We start from the raw sequence: 18,620 nt of genomic DNA, 5'->3' as shown, positions 1-18,620 counted from the left end.
GAGATCAGAGCCTTTTCAAACAAGTCTTTCTTCACTTTTGCAGCAACACATATCCTAAGCCAATCCTATAGCTCCACCACATCTCCAGACAAAACATACTATTTGACTTTTAAAAAAGAACACATAAGATAAATTTTCTCATATTCTTGTTTTTCAAAGTAGTATCTTTACAATTTGTTGCTGACAAAACTTCAGAGCCAAATAAACAGGATCAAATAGCCAAAGCCATATCATGCCTGTGCTAAAGAATGCAAATCTTATTTATCCAGAACTATTTTAAAACAGGCAGAGCTCCATCATGTTTATCACAGAAAGATTACTGGCAGAGCAGGTTAACAACAGAAATAGATTAAAACCAATTGTACATTGTGACTAAAACAATCAATTAGTGAAACTGTTCATGTTTCCTGAAGACAAGAAATACAGGACACAATAAAAAAAGGTCACCTCTCAAAGACTTTCTGCTTATAAGCCATTAACATTACTATAACTCATTAGGGAATAGATAGAAGTTTTACAGTCGGGACAAATGGATCTCAAAAGCATTATTTCAGCAAAGATGGTATCATTCAGAGTATTTGCAGTTTTTAAAATGGGTATAGAAGAATGAGAGATAATTTGCAAGTAAGTAATTAAAATGTGTTATCTGAAAAATTTCATGCCTGTTTTTGATCTGCAAAGTTCCCTACTGGAAAAATTACTCAGGACATCAAAAAGGAATTAGCAGCAGGGTACAAAATACCAAAAGCTACATAAATGACATATTTCATCTGAAGGTGCTTATGTAGTGTTACAGGGTTCTAGAAATTATGAACACTAATTGATGCTAAAAAATAATAATCTTTAGACATATTAACATTATATAATTATGATTTAAGCAATGCATTTCTTTTATTTACATAGAGATTTAATCCAAAGACACAGAGAAATGACCAACTATTAAGTAACTGTCATCTGCAAACTGGTACCTAGCCAGTTATTTGCTGATCAGCCTAAACAACATTCTGATAATGAAGATGTAAGTTATTTTATTTTGCCAAAATAAAATAACTTACAAGATGGCAAAGGGATAATTGGCTGTAACTGAAGACATTTGGGCAAGTACGTTGATACTAGTGTGGGTACACTGGTTACTAGTATGGGTAGATATGCTCCTCCTGCAATAAAGAACAGTAACATTTTATCTTTTCTCTTCTGTTTAGTAAATATCCAGCTGCTAAGATTATTTAAGAAATACCAAGCACGCGTGTGTGCAAGCCATGAACAGTCACCTCTGCTTACTCGAGAGGGTCCACATTAGCAGCTCTTCCAGCTGCTTGTACAGAATGCAGACATGCACTCCAAATACACGATCTGAGATCAGCTCTGGGGACCCTTTTGACGTTTTGGTCCCAGCTCTTCTCCCTGCAGGCAATTTCTGACCTTCCTACTCGTAACAAATGGGAGTGACCAGAAGGTTACTACTCCTGGCATCCCCTTGAAGCAAACACTCACAAAATGCCTCTGGAATTTAATGTTGCAATAGAAAACTGGATTACTCGGCCCTCAATGCTAGCAGTAAGCAACATACCACTGCATGCAGTATGAGTTGGAGCTCACTACCTGCTGCACTGATTTTTTCTAACACTGATCCTAACAATCAATTTTTGGTATCAGAGCCTCTGTGTACCTGGGATTTCTTGCTAGCACATACACAAATTAGAACCTGAATACCCATAATTCCATCAGAAATAAGCTTTAAGGCAGGCAAACGCTGCAAGCCTGAACATGCATCAGTATCAGGGCTGACTGCAGTATTTTGCAGGGGCACAGACGCGATAAGCCTGAATTTAGTTCATGCTCCATTACATCCAAAAAATAAAACAAACTTTTTCCAACTCAGATGAGTCCATCTTTACACTTTCTACAGCATGCATGTTTACGCTCACGCTCATTAAATAAAAAGGATAACTGTCTCATTCATCTAAACAGAAAGTGAAGAATATTTTCAGCTTAATTGGCCTAAAAAGTAAGTCTTTGTATTTTCTCTGGACTGCCTGGAGTTTAGTAACACTGGAACATGAAAGCTCGTTGAAGACAAGAATACATACAAAAGATGAGTAAGAGCTGAAAGCCATTTTCTCACATAAAAGCAAGATTCCACTAATCAGAGTTAATTGTCCATTATGCAGACTCTTACAGGACCTGCCTAGTGAGAAATCCCAAAATGGCAATTACTGCTGTTAGGCTGAACAGTCCCTCCCCACTTCTAGGCCACATCCAGCAGTAGCTGAGACTCAGCTACAGCCAAGATCAGCATTTCCAGCTGAGGGCAAAATGATGTGGAGTGGGCTCTGGGACATATAAAGCTCAGGCTGCGGGAGTGCAGTTATGGGAGAAGAAAATGGGTCTGGGGTCTGTGTTTGAGGGGAGAGTGTATATTGTAGGAGGTGAGGATGTAGGGTTAGAATAGTGTAATCCTTCACAATAAAAAAAAATTTTCTCCTAGAAGACAAAAAAAAAAACCAAACCACCACTGTCTTGTGTTCAAGATCACACTGCATATCTGGGTAGACAGAACGGACAGCACATTGCTACAGTGCATACTAAATTCACAGATTCAAAAAAAAAAAAAAAAAAAAAAAAAAAAAAAGTTGCATACTGTTGTGCAAATTAAGACAAAATGTATTATATTTTGTCAGCACTGAGCCAAATTTTGCAGCACTTATATTTCAACCAAAACCTCGTATTATGTGTCTTGGTATTGCCCATTTTTTAGCTACTGAACTCCTAGACTGTATGTAAATATATATGCACGCACATTTTGTTTTTCTAGTAAGAGATCTATAGGCACGGGTAAGAAGAGAACAGTATTAGTGCCAAGATACAGCACACAGAGCTAAAAAAAAAACCTAAAACATCTGTGACTCTGCAGAGGCAAATTTATCCTGAGGAATGTACGGTTTTTAGTTGCTAGGAAAACTGTAAAATAACAGCAGTATACATAACCATGTATTTTATTACTAGCTGAAAATACTACGGTCTTGAGGCAACCACTGCAACTCATGTAAAATGTTGTCTGAATCAAGATCACAGGACCTGGCTTACGGATGAGCAGTCCCCAGCCACGGTCTGTGAAATCACTACCAGTCTGCACGTGGTCTGTGCAAACACACCGGGCTGTATTCTCTGCGGGGGTTACTGTACTTCAATGTCAGTACATTTGTCCAGGATGAAATCTGAGGGCTGATGATGGTATCTGAATACAAAAAATAGAGCAACACTGCTACAGATCAAAGGGTTAATTACCAATCAGTTTGGAGGGAAACACAATAGTCTTTTTAAAGACTATTAAATGATGCTATTGTTAAACTAGCACCATCCTGACTTTGGTATTGAAAATTCACTCTGAAAGCTCTGGAGGAGACAAAAATTGCAAAGCAAATAATTCAGCCTTTAATATTGTAGAGGTTTGTAGTTGTTGTAGTTTTTGGCAGTTATGAGGGAAAATACTTTCTAAAAGTACTACTGATTTTCAGCTCAACACTTCCTTGAATGTGTCAATTTAAAGACAAAAAGGGCAATGTTTATGTCCAATTTTTAAAAATTATAATAATATGCAGTGATTGGAAATCTGATTGTTCCAAAATTAGATCTAAGATAGGCTATTGGTAACAGGAAGAAGTACAAGTAGAGCCAATTTTCATTTAACCATAATCACAGAGCACAGGCTCAATAAATATTTTTTTTCATGCAATGCCATTTGCACTACCTTACAAAATACAAAGCCATTCCAGGGACTAAAACTGGAAAATTAGCTGCTAGTGGCATGCTGTATTTCCAAGTACAACATGGCTTACTGTACTGTAGCGTTAGCCAAAGTTTGAGGCCTCAACAAGGTAGTAATAAAATTCACTATAATGTCAGTTCAGAGTTTTTCATTTAAAAAAACCCAAACAATCTCAGTTCTACAGTTTCAATTTTATCAAAATAACTGATAAGGAAAAAACCATGCTTTACCATACTTTACTGACTATATCAGTGAAATATATGTTTAGACGTCTTTGAATTTGCTCCATTTAGCAATGCAGCTATCTGAAATCACTCTGAAAGGTTTAAGTTGTTTGTACACCTTAGTATTTATTTTTAAAATTTGCCTTTTAGGAAAAACTGTTTTCTTCTGCCTGTAACACTAATGAGAAAAACCCATCACAAAATGGATGGGTGTCAGCAGAAGAGATATGCTGGTCTGTTAACGTGGTATTTTGAGTAACAAATATCAGCAATAACAGAAAGAAAAGATTTGAGGTGATTTTACAGGAACCACACCATTTGCCAGCACAATGCTATCTGCTCTCTAACTGGAGCCAGAATGTTTCAGGACATCACGTATAGCCTGACCAGCAATGCATTCTGCATGGTTAGTATTGCAGGTTTGTGCAAGGAGGGCAGGAAAATTGAGAATTCACTTGATTAAAAGCTCTGTTCTTTAAATGAATGTGCCTCAATTCTTGGTGCTTCTCTGGATGGTGTCTGGTCTTTCTTCACTACCTTGAAATTCCCACATACACTAGCACAACCTAGTGCTTGACTGCTGCAATAACATGCTGAGCAGGGAAAGTCAGTCATTACACCACCTACCTCCACCAGGTTTTTAGAAACAGCTGCAAACCCTTCTTATATTAAAAGCCCTCAAGTCCTTGTATTAGAAAAGAAGTTGCTGAGCCTAATTAACAGCACAAACACACTGCTTAATTGTTTCCTCCTTGATTAGAGGCAGAGTCATAACAAGGAGTTTAAATGGCAGAGGAGGCAGTCTTTAAGATGATGGGGTGTTTCTGACCAGTTGTGCCTTTTAACCAGATTCTCTATTTCTCTTGCAATGAGAAAACAGAAAACCCTGCTGTGCCCTCACTGAGGACAGACACCAACTAACATATATCTTAAATCAAGTCAGCTACCTTCAGAAAACTGTTACGAGCAGAGACAGCATATAACCAGCTAAGAGATTAAGGAAGAGAGCACAACTTTGAATGCCTTACCCAGAAAGGAATTAGCAAAGACAGACTCTGGAGTTCATTACTCTTTGTGGGAGAAAAGGTCATTACAGCAGGATCATGTAAGTAAGGTCCTGGAGAGCAAACATTGCAGGTTCTTTCCTCTCAAAGGGGAAGAAAGCTCTCTACCAGATAACTGGAATGAAATCTCTAGTGAGGTCTTTTATACAAATAACCACCTCCATCCCACAGAATGGAAATTATTAAATCCTTTAGTTTTTCATTTATTTAACAACAGAGCAGTGTTGAGATTATCTTGGTTATGAACCAAAGGGTAGTTCAAAGTTTCCTTGCAGGCATTACTATTTTAAGCACTTTAACATAAAGTGCATTATATAGTAATTGCACACCATATGCTTTCTGTGTTTTGGTGTGAAGAGGCTGCCAGATGGGCTTTGACACTTCTAGCTTGAAGTGTCTGAATGGAAAAGATTAGAAGAAAGAAGTGGCACCAGGATCACACTAAACAATTCTGTTTCTTATTTTGTAAAGTACGTGGCAAATGCAGAGCTGCCAAGTTCTTTACCAGATGACAGAGATATTAACAAAGTAGAAGTTGTACAGCATGCTCAAGAAACTAAGGTATCACAGTCCAATCTGAGTTCTGATAAGCCATAAAACGTGGTAAATTTGTAACCTAAACTAGTGCTTGGCTCTTCACTCCCATCCTTCTGCCATTATGCAGAAGGAAGTGACTTGGGAATAATTCTCTTGCTTATCTTACAGACTGATTCAGAAAAAAAGGACAGAGAGGATGATACCTAAAACCAAAGGCACCTCCTAGTATCCATAAAAAATGGAATAGTCAAAAAGCTCATTTAAACCTTGTAACTATTTCAACCTTTGCAGCAGTGCTATATTCAAGCTCACAGAACAAGCTGGCACGGGAAGGCGAATATTTGGGTATATCTTCTACAAAACAGCCAGGCACTACAGGAGACCGAGAGATTTTGTAGCCAGAATTTTCTGTGTTATGACCCAACATCATTTAGCACTTCACTCTTGGAGACCCCATATGGGGGAGCAGATGCGGTCAAGGTGATAACAGAGCTCTTCTGCCTTTTTGTAAGAGTTAATCCTGAGGTCCTGGTCAAATTCTACCAGAAAGAAGTTCAGAAATGAGCTTTAAAACAACAAAAAAAACCCCTTTGACTTTTAATGGGACTCTTATACTTAACTCATTCAGTTACTTCTGGAAAATCCTATTCTGCCTTTCTAATTTGCACTGGCTTTTTGCTGTGATATAGTATTCCTCTGGCGCTTTCCTAAACTGCTGCCATGTACAGACTGAACAAGCTTATTTCACTTCACACAGGATGACTGTTTCACATTACCAGAAACAAAGGATGCTCACTACTTACTCAAGAACTAGTTTGCTGCCAATTTTAAGACACTCTCATTTCCATACTATCAGCTCTTCACAGTAAACAGAGTATTTTCTCCATGCTTCAACACCTCCGTGTCAGAAAATAATTAAGATACCTTGCCCACTACATAAATTAGTATCCTGCTATATAAAATGAGCTACAGGAGGACTAAACACTGACATACTGACCTGGCAACTTTTGTTCTACAAAAGAAAGCACTACAAGCGAAGTTACAATACCCATGACAAAGCTTCCAAGTACTAGCACCCCTGTGTCTGCAATGACAGCAATACTGTGATCAGAGCTGCTGATATACTGGATGTGAGCATAATTGTTTGTAGAAAGGAGGCACTGAAAGTCAACAAAATAGCTGACAATCTGCTTTCTACTCAACTTACTATCCTTTGGACAGAGTAAAAACTTGCCTTTTAGCACTGCACTCTCCAGACGCTCTCACTTTGCATTTCTTTTTGTGACACAAACAAATTATTAGTTAGAGCCTCCTTCCCAGAGCATGAACTCCTTGGGAGTCCTTCCAGCAGGGAAGAAAAATGCAGTCAATGTCTATACAGCATAAAACTACTCCTTTGTGGTGAAGAGGGAGTCATTTAGGAACAACTAAGTCTTTGGGTTTTCTGCTTTAAAAATCAGATGACTGATTAGAGCTATCCAAGCAAGTAGTCAATTGATTGAATTTCTTTTGGGTCTGACTATTTACAGCAGGCTTCACTGACACTCTGGAGAGAGGTTTGAGAGGATCATGTGTTTCAAGCACTGTCAACAGGCGTTCAGACCACTGCCAAAGAGGAAAAATGCCCTTTGAGTCTTCTTGTAACTGTGAAGGAAGTCTTTTATTTTCTATGCAGGACTTTGCAAAATAAGAAGAATGAACTGTAAGTTCAGCTTTCTTAGAAACTGCAGGGCGGGGGCAAAAAGTTGATTAGCACAATATTTAGGTAACTTAAATGTGTATCTCAGAAATCCCAGTGGACATAAATATCAGTGGACAAACAGCACAAAAAAAGAGGATGAACATCTTAAGTTTGCTAAATGCCAGTTACAGAGCATAACCCTGAGAGATGATCTGTCGTAGCTGGGGCTCACAGATTCACACAAAACTTGACTTCAGAATAACATTCTTGCCCATCCATCTATATTAGGATTTTATTTACTTATTACCTCCCTGCAATACAGCCTCTTAGATATGAATGCATTTTTGCTTAAGGAAGTTCATAAAAATAAGGCTGATAATAAACTAAGATTGGGTTGGGTTTTTTTTGCCGTTCTCTTACTGTGTTCAAAACCCATTTACAACTTAGAACTTCTTCCTCAGAAAACATTTTATGAACTCTGCTTTGTGCTTGGACCAGGTGAAACCATGCTAAAAAAAAAAAATACTGACAAGAATCTGTTTGAGAAATACATTGGTAAACACAGGCCCACTTAAGGAAATACTCATCCATGTAGGCACTAACAAGTGAAGGAAAAGATGTTTGGATGAGTATTTAAATAGTAGCAGAAAATACTTAAAATACCTTGATCAAAATCAGACAGATTATCATACTGTGTACACAGGGATCAGTTTTTCAACATTGTCATGAGTTTATACTTTTATTCAAAGACATATTTCTACTTACTTCGTTAGCTTATGGCCTTTCATTGCTACAAGGAAATCTCTCACAGTCTCAGGACTCTGGTATCTACAGGGTGTTTTTGAAATGTACTTCAGTGTCTGAAATGGATAGAAAGAAAGGATACATTATTTCACAGTTACTATTTGCTTTACCACTTGTGTATGAAACAAGCCCATTTTGAAAAGTCTCCTCAGTATTACTCAGAAAAAATGGAAAAGTCAATTCAGGTTTTGGGGTTTGGCTTTTTACTTTTTTTTTTTTTTTTTAACAGTGGGAAGTGCTGTCACAGGTGACACAGATCACTCACATTTTTCTGTCTTCAGTAACACCATACTGGTATTTGCTGAGGGAGTAAGAAACAGGCAATACGTAACTACAACTTTATGTAATGGAAATTACATTAGTACTTATCCAGAAAGCCCCAGTGAATTAATTCCATAAAGACATGACCCACTCAGCTCATTACACACCCAGGTGAGAATTACAGCTTTGACTATTCCCCTCTGTGGCTTTGGACAGCCATTTATCTGATCTGTTCAAAGCCCAAAGTCGCATGTTGAAGAGTACAGGAAAGGAGTTGAGTTTTAGCTCTGTCTACTAAAGAGACACATGATGTTTGTGAAAAACATGTGCTTTCTTGGTTTGAAATAATCTCAGGTGATGCTAAGACTGTGATCAAGACATACTTACAGCTGTGCTGAATAGTATCACTCAGATGTAGTTTTCCTTTTAAAACCAACAAACATTTAGATTCAAAGCTAGGTTAAAAAGGTACCAAGATATGGGGTTTGGGTTTTTTTTTTTTGTAGTGTTTATTTTTTGTTGTGTTGTTTTGTTTTTTTAAAAGCAGTAACACTTCAGAAAAGTTGAATACTCTTCTTCAAACCATGCTACCTTCTGCCAAGTTTTCATGTGCTCAGTGCCAGGGATACTCTCACTGCCAACCCATAAATAACTCATTAAGCTCTCCAATCTATGGTTGTTTTCACCCTTATATGCATATTTGGCAATGCTTTCTTGAAGTTCATAGAAGCAGGTTAGGTGGGTTGTCATGAAAATCTGCAAGAATACTGTAGTATTAGAAACGTTTATCTGACTTGAGACAATTTATCTTTGGTCCATTTTTTACATGTAACACCTACCAACCTCAGCTAACTTTCGCAGCAGATGTGACATCTGCTTGCTTTATTTCTTTCCACCAGAAGTAGCTTAGAATCTTCCTGAATGTTGCTTGTTGCTTGGATTAGACCCAAAAATTAGGAGTTGGAAATAATGACCATCAATGAAAAAGTCAAGGAAATCCTTGCATTGTCTGCATTGTGTGCATCAGCAACTGAAGGATTTAAAAGAGCATTGTCAATGCTTGTTTTAAATTAAGGAAGAAAATATTCATCTGTTGATACTGCATAGTTACACATAAGGCTTAAAAGTATCAATACAACCGACTCATGATGCACTAACTGGATTGGAAATATAGACACACATTTGGTAGGATACCACATGCACACATCATCTATAATAATAAAAAAACCCCATAAAATTCTGTATGATACTCTCTCAAGTTTCTTTCTCAGAAAATCTTTAAACTGAATATTTATATTTAAAAAGTCAAAAGCCAAAAAAGCTGAACCAGTATTCACAGAGCAGAAAACAACAGATACTGGGAACAAACAGACTACAAGATCAGTATGGCAAATAAGAAAATATCCAAATGTATTTCCAGTGTATTTCCATTAAAATCTGTTATTTAAAAATGCTAGGTAAAGGAAAACAGACTTCAACAAGACAGCATAATTCATCCTACTTAACAGATACAGTGCTGATGAAATATGAATCACTGGTATTCTGAAGGACCAGTTTCATTGGACTACTGAGAAATATATTTAAAAGCACAATAGGGTGTTAGATAACCCTCCTTTCTGTAAGCCCTGTCTGACCTTTTCAGATAAAATGAAGTTCTTATTCACCAATAATGACTGAAATGAAATCATAATATTGTCATGTAATAAAATTATTTAATAGGAGTAATTTCTTTTCCGGTTTAGTCTTTTTTTGGCAGTTTCAAATCAATTGAAACACCAGGCATACAGCAAAACATAGCTTCAGGTTAGCAAGCTTTATCTAGTTACTTCAGTACCAATGGATACAAGCCTGCACGGAGCTCATGAAGACATACTCAGCATTAATAAAGACAATGCCGTAAGATCAAATTCTGGTCTTCTTTCAGTCAAATATGAAGAAAATATACCTAGAGTTTACACCAGCTTCTCTTCATGCACAAGAACGAGCATCCTATAGGTATTTAACATGTAGCAATATAACAGGGCAATTAAAGCTTTAAGGTGCATTCTGACAAAATATACTTACAGGATCTCTCAGCTGTTTCAAAGACGTACAGGAAGAGACTCTTCGTCTCCATGAAGATTTAAATTAGATTTTTTTTGTAAGCCCCTATTTTGTTGAATATGAGGCTTAGGAATTACAACTCTATACCTTTTCAAACAAAGCCAGAACTAAAACAAAAACAAAGCCTAGGCCAAATCTTATTCACATGAGTAGTTTTACTGCTCAACAGGATTACTCATGCAAGCAAGGCAAACTGCTTTCAACTTGCTGCCAATCGTGGTGCTACTCATGCAGTTCTCTGACACAGACACAACAGGTCATACTGCAAGTCTGTTATGAAGTTGCTAATTTGAGATATTTCAAATGTTAATATTTGTATTACACGATTTTAAAAGTTCTTCCTAGCAATAGATTAAACATCAATTACCAGTCTGGCATCCAACTGATGTTGCTATCTGTACATGTGATTTTGTTATTCTTTTGACAAAAAAAAAAAAAAAAATTTTAAAAAATCTATTTTAGTTGGATATTATTAGTTTAATTCTGTTAATAAAAAAATACCATACGCGATCTGTGCCTCAGCTTTGAAATCATGATTACATGGTATCATCAATTCATCAGATGATAGCAAGTTCTGCCCTGGGTCTTAAAAGGATAGAATATTTGGAATAAAAAAAAAAAAAACCACAAAACTAAACTGTTAAAAAACAGGGGGGGTTTTTATTCTTTTTGTGATAAGATTTTAGTAAGACCAGCTGCATGCCTCTGCCCTGACAGCGCAGGTAGCCTACAACCTGAATGAACTGACCACAGAAAAGTGACAAATAAAATATTTTACTGTGTTTTTTAACAGGGGAATTTTGATACAAAATTATTAATATACAGACCTAAGGATGTGAATTACTCCAGCTTGGGCTAATTTGCAAAGGAATTTCACTGTGCTACTCACTTCATACATGATTGTGTTCAGATTCTGCTGACCAGAGCTCTGCTTGTTTTTTCCACTCTCTTTGCGCTGCTGCTTAAGATCAGTAAGTAACTGGAACACCTGGAGAAAAAAATAAAGTGTTTTAGAACATTTGCGAGTATTTTACCTAAAAATACTACAGCAGGAAAACATAAATGAACAACGCAAAATCCTACCAACCAAACAACAAAAAAAAGCATGGCTTCTTTGGTGAACGCACCAGCAATTAAATGGAAAATGTTTTGGCATGAGAATGATGAATAGGTAATTAAATTGCTTTTTTAAAACTGTGACTATTTTAAGCAGATTTGCAGCACTTGTTAAATGTTATCCAAGAGCCCCAACAAAGACACTGCCAGGATGAATCTATCCTACTTGTTTATCTTATCTCACGTCCTGAACAGAGTTGGGTCATACCCTGCTGTACTGGCACAGGGCTCCCATTTAAATGTAAGTGGTGCTTGAAGCAAAATGTCACACAAGTTTATGGCCCTACTGGGTTTGTTATTACAGATGTACCTATAATATTAAAATGGATATATATTCTGTCTCACAGAGATGCAATTTTACGTTATCTGCAAAAAAAAGTAAACTCTACAACTGTCACGCTGCCATGAACCAACTAAATAAAGGCTTGACCTATAGATGCTCCTGAGATTAGTGATCCTATTGTAAATTCCAGTGGAGTTATTCATAATAGTAAATGTTACAGTGACCAGCATGGTGTTATGGTATGTTAAGCCACAAAGATTAAATTAGCTCCCTATTTCATCACAACAACGTAATACAAGCAGACGTTCCTGAAACAAATGTAATAAAGTTGTCTTCACATTTATGATGCATTGAATATTAATGTAGGACTGAGATTCAGAGGGTAAGTCTGAAGGGAAAGAAGACGTTTTGATTTTTGCAATTGTGCTTTGTCAAATCTGTTGCAACAAAACATCTTTATTCATCATAGACAGATATGCACCAAAATGTTGAGACAGCATCACAATTACTTGTTTATTCCCATATTAAATCACATTAGGTTGAAATTTCTTCAGATGTTTTGCTTCAGGCTTTACGGTATACCTGGAGCCAATAACCAGAGCAAAGTAACAGACCACTTCTTACTGTTTATCCCCTAATTTTTAACTAGTTTCATTCAAGATCCAGATCCAATGGCATTATAAACTGACAAGTCCATAGAAATAAAATACAAACATTTCCAGACAGTGAGAAATAAGAACATTACCAGCTACAGATCCCGCAATTACTTTATACTGCATCTTCTACGAAAAAGGAACACCTTGTGTATCAACCACCAGTAGTCAATCCTCACTTGAAAGGCAAAACTGAAGCTATGAACTTTTATCTAATAAATACTTGAAGAAAATATAGCCAGTGACAACGAGATATGAAATGACAACTCCAAACTCACAGAATAAATGTAGGCATAGGACATACACTATGTCAGTCTCAAATACTCCTTTCAAACACCACTTTCTGTGCAAAATATTACCTCGAGAAAGAGAATGTTAGCTATGCCAGTCAAATTGCAACTGGGAAGAGGAGCAAACAGGAAGAGATCATTAGTTTTAGGGGAATCAGTACTTTGAAGAGCAGTGAAAAGCCATGCCCAAAAGCCTATAGCTGCAGACACTGCAAATCCCTTCCTGCAAAGAAACGAAAGGCTGCATGCATGACAACTGTGCTGTGAAAGGGAAATGAGAAATAAGCACTCTCATCAGTAACTTCATTTTCCACTTCCTTTTGCTCTTTTTCAACACAAAGAGTATACTCACCAACAAAAAGACTCAGCTGAAGAAAGTTCTGACTGAAGAGCATGAAGAATGGATTCTGCAATTCTCCCTATTCTGGACCAAACCTTAGGACATCTACAGATTTTACATAATGTGACTGACACCACTATTTGAACCTCAGCAGGCAGTAATACCTAGATTCCAACAAATATCTCAGCAAATGAAGAAGGCGGCAGCAGAGATGATTTTGCAATAAATAATCTCTGAAATACTTGCTATTTTCTGTACTGGAATAGTACATCTTTTAACAAACAAACACTTAATACTAGTTTGGCTGACATATCATCTATTTCTTAGGCAAGACAGTTCTTTCCAAGTACCTCATTAAAGCCCTTCTAAGAGTCACCAGATGGTTGCTCTGCTATATGCAGACAGATGGGGCTCAAGATAAAACATTTCAAGATTTATTTCAGAATAGGATGAAACAGCTGTGCAACTTTCAAGCTTCAGCAATAAAACAATATAAACAACATACTTGGGTTATTAAAACCATTCCAAAAAATTACATTCATAAACAAAGCACTGAAATCTTTCCATTACCTGGCTGAAATTAAACCAACACCACCACTACATTTCTTTCTTCCTCACTAAAAAAATACCTTTACTCAGGAGAGAAGAAAATTATTCAGAACTTACCTACACTAGAAAATAAGATTTTTTTGTTTGTTTGTTATTTGTATGGCAATATTCATTGTTTGTTATGACAGGGCACTGTACCTTCCCCATGACATCAGATCAAAGTACATCACTGGCTTCGAGGAGTGTTTATCCTGAGTAACACATCTAAGATCAGCAAATGGCCTCATGCTTACTATAACCTAAACTGGTTTGGAAACACCTCAAGATCTTTAAAAAAAATACTGACAAGCATTCAGAGATGTAAGACTGCGCTTCCAGTAGCACTGGCTTTAATAAAACTATGGATTAATGAGTTATAGGTTCTCAGATGATATTGCACACCACAAGGTTAAAGTTAAATATGAAACACTGATTCTAGCAGCAGCCATCTGTGAAAAATGTTTGAATTTTTCTGCGAGAATTTTTATTTGCAATATTAAAGAGACTCCAGCAATCAGTGTGTCATACACTTGGTGGTATATTGGCTTATCACAAGATAAAATTACAAAAAAAAGATATTTTGGACATTGCTGCCCCGTTACAGAGATGTCAACATTCTCGATTTGGGATCTGATACACCATACGTCACACAAAGCACCAGTCAATCCACTACACTTGCCCACATACACAAGTGTTTTAAGATGTGGAAAATCAAATCCTAAATAACAAACCACCATACGCAAGATGATTCAACAAACCAACCACACAGCAACAGCGTAAATACAACAAGGCTGAAGTTAGTTACTGACATTCTAATGATCTGCTCCTCGTCTATTTGAAAAACATATTTATATCTGTTTTTACAGATTTGGGACCAATGAAATAATAATACAGTACCCATTACTAGTGAAAACGAGTAATTTTCTAGAAAACTAGATTTTCTTTAAAAAGCTTTTTTCTTAATAACAAATCAAATGGAGGTAGTGGAAATCACATACAGGTCTTGCTGATTGCCACTGGCAATTTTCAGCTTCCAAAGAAGTATACAAGTGACTGATTACAGCTTTAAACAGCTGGTTTAAAACCGGGACGCAGATAAACTTACCTCAAAGTTACTTAGCAATGCAGCATTTGCATCTTTTCTAAAAGGAAAAATGAAAATGATTAATATATGTTCCAAATGAAACTGTCTAAAATTTTTCTTTGCTGAGTCACGCAGACTCTAAGAGAACAAACACTACTTTCATAAAGTTAAAAAAAAAAAAAAAATCATCAAGAGATCTATTTTTGGTGATTCTACAGTTAACAAGTTGTTGCCACCTCTGGAAAATATTTTTCCACATTTTTAGTAGAATCATTACATAATTACACAGTATATTTTGTACAACGTGCCCCATAAATCGTAATACACTTATAATCTTTTTTCCTCAGCCACATGATTTCATTCACTCACCCAATTTTACAAACTAAAACCAAATTGCCTTGCCTCTTCCTTACAAAAAAGGGCCTCCACTTTTATTTGAATAAAGACTGACAGCAAAAATCATTCAGATTACACATACTATTTATTTATTAGCCAAGATCATGGAAAAAGAAAATACAGTTACTATTTTTAGCACAATGTACATGCGTGTGCATAGATACAGATATGGCACTGTATTTACACATACTGTACTGAGTAAAAAATCCAAAACTTACTGCACTTCCTCTTTATTTATTCTTTGAATCTTTATGTGGCTACTCCTTTATTAGCAGGGCAAGGCTGAGTTTCCCATTTTCTACCAGCCAAACACTTCCCCATTAATTCTGTCCCAATTAAGCAAGAATCGTTATCCACTGCTAGTAGGCTGAACGCACTGAGTCAAGCACATATTTAGACTAATCACACCTCTATTATTACCAGATATTGGAATTTTATATTTTTAAATTTTAAAAAAGGGAGAAAAACTGACACAGAACATCCTATATTCCCCAAACAACACGTTCTGCTGAGCAGTCAGTAGCCACAACAACAGAAAGTTTCCATACAAAAGACAAAAAAAGGCCTTTCTCAGGTCTGTGCAGCAGCTTATGAAAAAAAGAAAAAAAAGGTACAATGTATTGTTAAGCACCATCAACTGTTTGAATAGAACTGTCACGTTCATCACTTTCAAATGAGTTAAATGCATCCACAAACTTCCACAGGTTCTATCATTGTTTTTAAATGAAAAGGACCTTCTAAAATACGCTGAGATGAACTTCAACTTCCATTTCGCTGACTCGAGTGAAACTTCAGCAAGTGAGCTCACACACGCATTAGTTTTCATTCATGTTTTACAAACCATATAGCTTTTGTTGTTAGGTAAATGCAATTCTTCAGAATGTTTGCATTCGGGCTATCGCTACAGAAATCCCTATGGATCAAAGACATTCTTTGTTAGAAATAATAATGCCATAGAAGAATTATATATGGAATTATTCAGTTAAATAAGTAAAAGGGTCATATAGAGTAAATACATTACTATGCAAATGAGTCTGAAATCTATCTGATGTTAAATTAAGACAAAAACACTTTGTCATTCAGAAAATTACTTTTGTCTTCTAACAATGGATAGCAAATGAGTCAGTCTCAAATTCTTCAACAATTTTTGTTGTGCTGAAAAACCAGAATTATAAACTGATAAACAAGACCAGTTTCAAAAACTTTTGCAGAACTTATAAAGTAGAAATACAATTTTCTTCAGTCCTTTCATGAAGCAACTATTAATTTTACATTCAGAAAACAAGAAATTATAAATAATGAGTTCTAATGTATATTTTTAAGTAGTCAACTAAACAGTATGCTTAATTTTTACGAGATTAAGACTTAAACAGAAAGGAAAAAAAAATGCCATGTTACGACCAAATGTAAAAACTCTTTTTAGAAACTTTAAATAGGTAGTATTTTCCCCAATTTTAGTCCAAACCAAAATATTATTGAGAAGGTCTTCTGCATATATCAAAAATTATCTTAGTATGTGGCATCACACCTCTAAAAATATCACTGACACTTCATGTTTTTAAATCTACTGCTTAAAACACATTGCATATTTAAACCCCAACATTTTCTGGAGGGTTCTTTTCTCTAATAACAGATACTTCTGACATGGTAAGAACTTAGTGAGGTTCTCCTAGTTGCACAGCGTCCCTCTATAAAGGCCATCGGGCAGGAGGCAAGAGATTAGTAAGATTAAATTCCAACAGTAACTCAAGTGCAAAATGGACTAAATTGTTCCATTCCAATGCAAGGGACATTCACCCACAGCTCAGGACTTCAGTCTCCAGGTCTTCTACCTCTGATGCGCCTTCCTATTGGTACCAAAAGAGGCAGACCAGTAAAATAAATTGGGCTACTCAAAGTAATAAAAAACAAGTGGATGTATAAGCAGCATCACGGACTTACTATTAATGGTACCAAATATTTCTCAGCAGGGCAAATCCTATCTTTCCTCACATGCAACAGCAACTTTCAGCCTATATATGTTTCACAGCATTTTTACAACAGCAAGAACAGCTCATTTCCCTGCAGGCTGCTACTCATTAAGGCTAACATAATACAAACCCGTATTTCAATGGATGTTTCTTATCTGCTTTGGAATTTTATGTATAGAATATTTAATTGTAATAGTATAGAAGATTTAATGATAAAGCATCCACGAATAACGTGAACTCCAATAGTTCAGCTGACTTAGGTGGATGCTGGCATACATCCTACAGAACTGGCATCCTCTGTGCCCCCACTCATTAGAAAGCAGCGCCACGTACACATATATAACTGCACACTGTAACGGGCTCCACAGAACTCATGAGTTTCTAAGCTTCAGAATAGGTCAAACCCTATTGTTTTGGGCCCAGGTGACACTAACCAGACAGAAACACGCATAGCGCTGTCAGCGTAGGAAGGCAACAAAATTTGCTGCCTAGGATGGCAACCTAGGGGCTGGCTGGTGTAATTGCCCCAAATTACCAGCTAGCCAAAATTTTGACGCCCCTCTTGTGTTTCCAGTTGCTGGCGCACACCCGTTAGGTTCTCTCCTCCAGCACGTTCAGCTGCTACACAGAGATGTCTACCTGAGGCTCACAGGAATAAGTCTCTGCCAGAGGCTGCAGCAGGGGATTCCCGTTTCACCTCTCCCAGGGCAGAAGAGAGAAGGCAGCACAAGGAGACGGGAGGGCAGGGGAGATGGGGACGGAGAGCGGGATTCAAGCTAAGCCACCGACGCCTTTTGCCCAAACAAACATGCTTCAGCAAGATTTGTAACGCAAATGAAAAATCCTCAGTTTCTCCACAGAATGCCTGAACACGCTGCTAGTTATAGGGGTGTTAAAGGCCCAATATACCCCCCCATACACCACAGGCAGGCCCATACAGACATACCCACCCACACACACACACACAACGGCAGGCAGGCCCATACAGATATACCGCCCACACACACCCCCCGCAGGCAGGCAGGTAGGTCCACAGAGATGTACCCCCACACACACACCCCGGCCCCGGAGCCCCCACTGCCGCCACGGAAGGGAGGGAGCTGGGGGGGAGGCGGCAGCGGCCCGTCCCCCCTCCCTCCCCGCCGCTCCTTACACCTCCATCTTGTCCGCCCCGGGCGCAGCCGCACGCTGAGGCCGGCCCTGGCCGCCGCCGCCGCCTCGCCGCGGAACTTCCCCTCACACACACGTAGCCCGCCCGGCGAGGGGAGTGCGGGGCAGGCCGGGGTTGAGCCGAAGGAGGCTTTGGCGACCGGGACGGAAGCGGAAAAGGAAGGAGAAATAAAGTGCGGGGGAAGGGGGGGGAAAAAAAAAAAAAAAAGTCAACTGCATTGGCCGGGAATCGAACCCGGGCCTCCCGCGTGGCAGGCGAGAATTCTACCACTGAACCACCAATGCCG

At 37.7% G+C, this 18,620-nt stretch overlaps 1 protein-coding gene and 1 non-coding gene across 2 annotated transcripts in view; both read right to left on the bottom strand.

Annotated features, from left to right (window-relative positions):
• The window catches only part of LOC115347143 (CGRP receptor component), a 33,914-nt gene extending 15,473 nt beyond the window's left edge, over positions 1 to 18,441 (bottom strand). Inside the window, exons 1-4 of the mRNA XM_030028181.1 lie at positions 18,317 to 18,441; positions 14,819 to 14,855; positions 11,333 to 11,431; positions 8,041 to 8,135 (exon numbers count right to left, since the gene is read on the bottom strand). Of these exons, the coding sequence (XP_029884041.1) occupies positions 8,041 to 8,135; positions 11,333 to 11,431; positions 14,819 to 14,855; positions 18,317 to 18,324 (239 nt within the window). The 5' untranslated portion in view covers positions 18,325 to 18,441. The remainder of the gene's footprint in view (positions 1 to 8,040; positions 8,136 to 11,332; positions 11,432 to 14,818; positions 14,856 to 18,316) is intronic.
• A 106-nt stretch (positions 18,442 to 18,547) lies between these two features.
• On the bottom strand, positions 18,548 to 18,618 carry TRNAG-GCC. The gene has a single exon. It is a non-coding gene; the product is annotated as a tRNA-Gly (tRNA).
• Positions 18,619 to 18,620: the final 2 nt, after the last annotated feature.

This window comes from Aquila chrysaetos, chromosome 10, assembly GCF_900496995.4.
Source record: "Aquila chrysaetos chrysaetos chromosome 10, bAquChr1.4, whole genome shotgun sequence".
Taxonomy (NCBI): domain Eukaryota; kingdom Metazoa; phylum Chordata; class Aves; order Accipitriformes; family Accipitridae; genus Aquila; species Aquila chrysaetos.
This window is presented reverse-complemented; position numbering and strand designations above follow the sequence as displayed.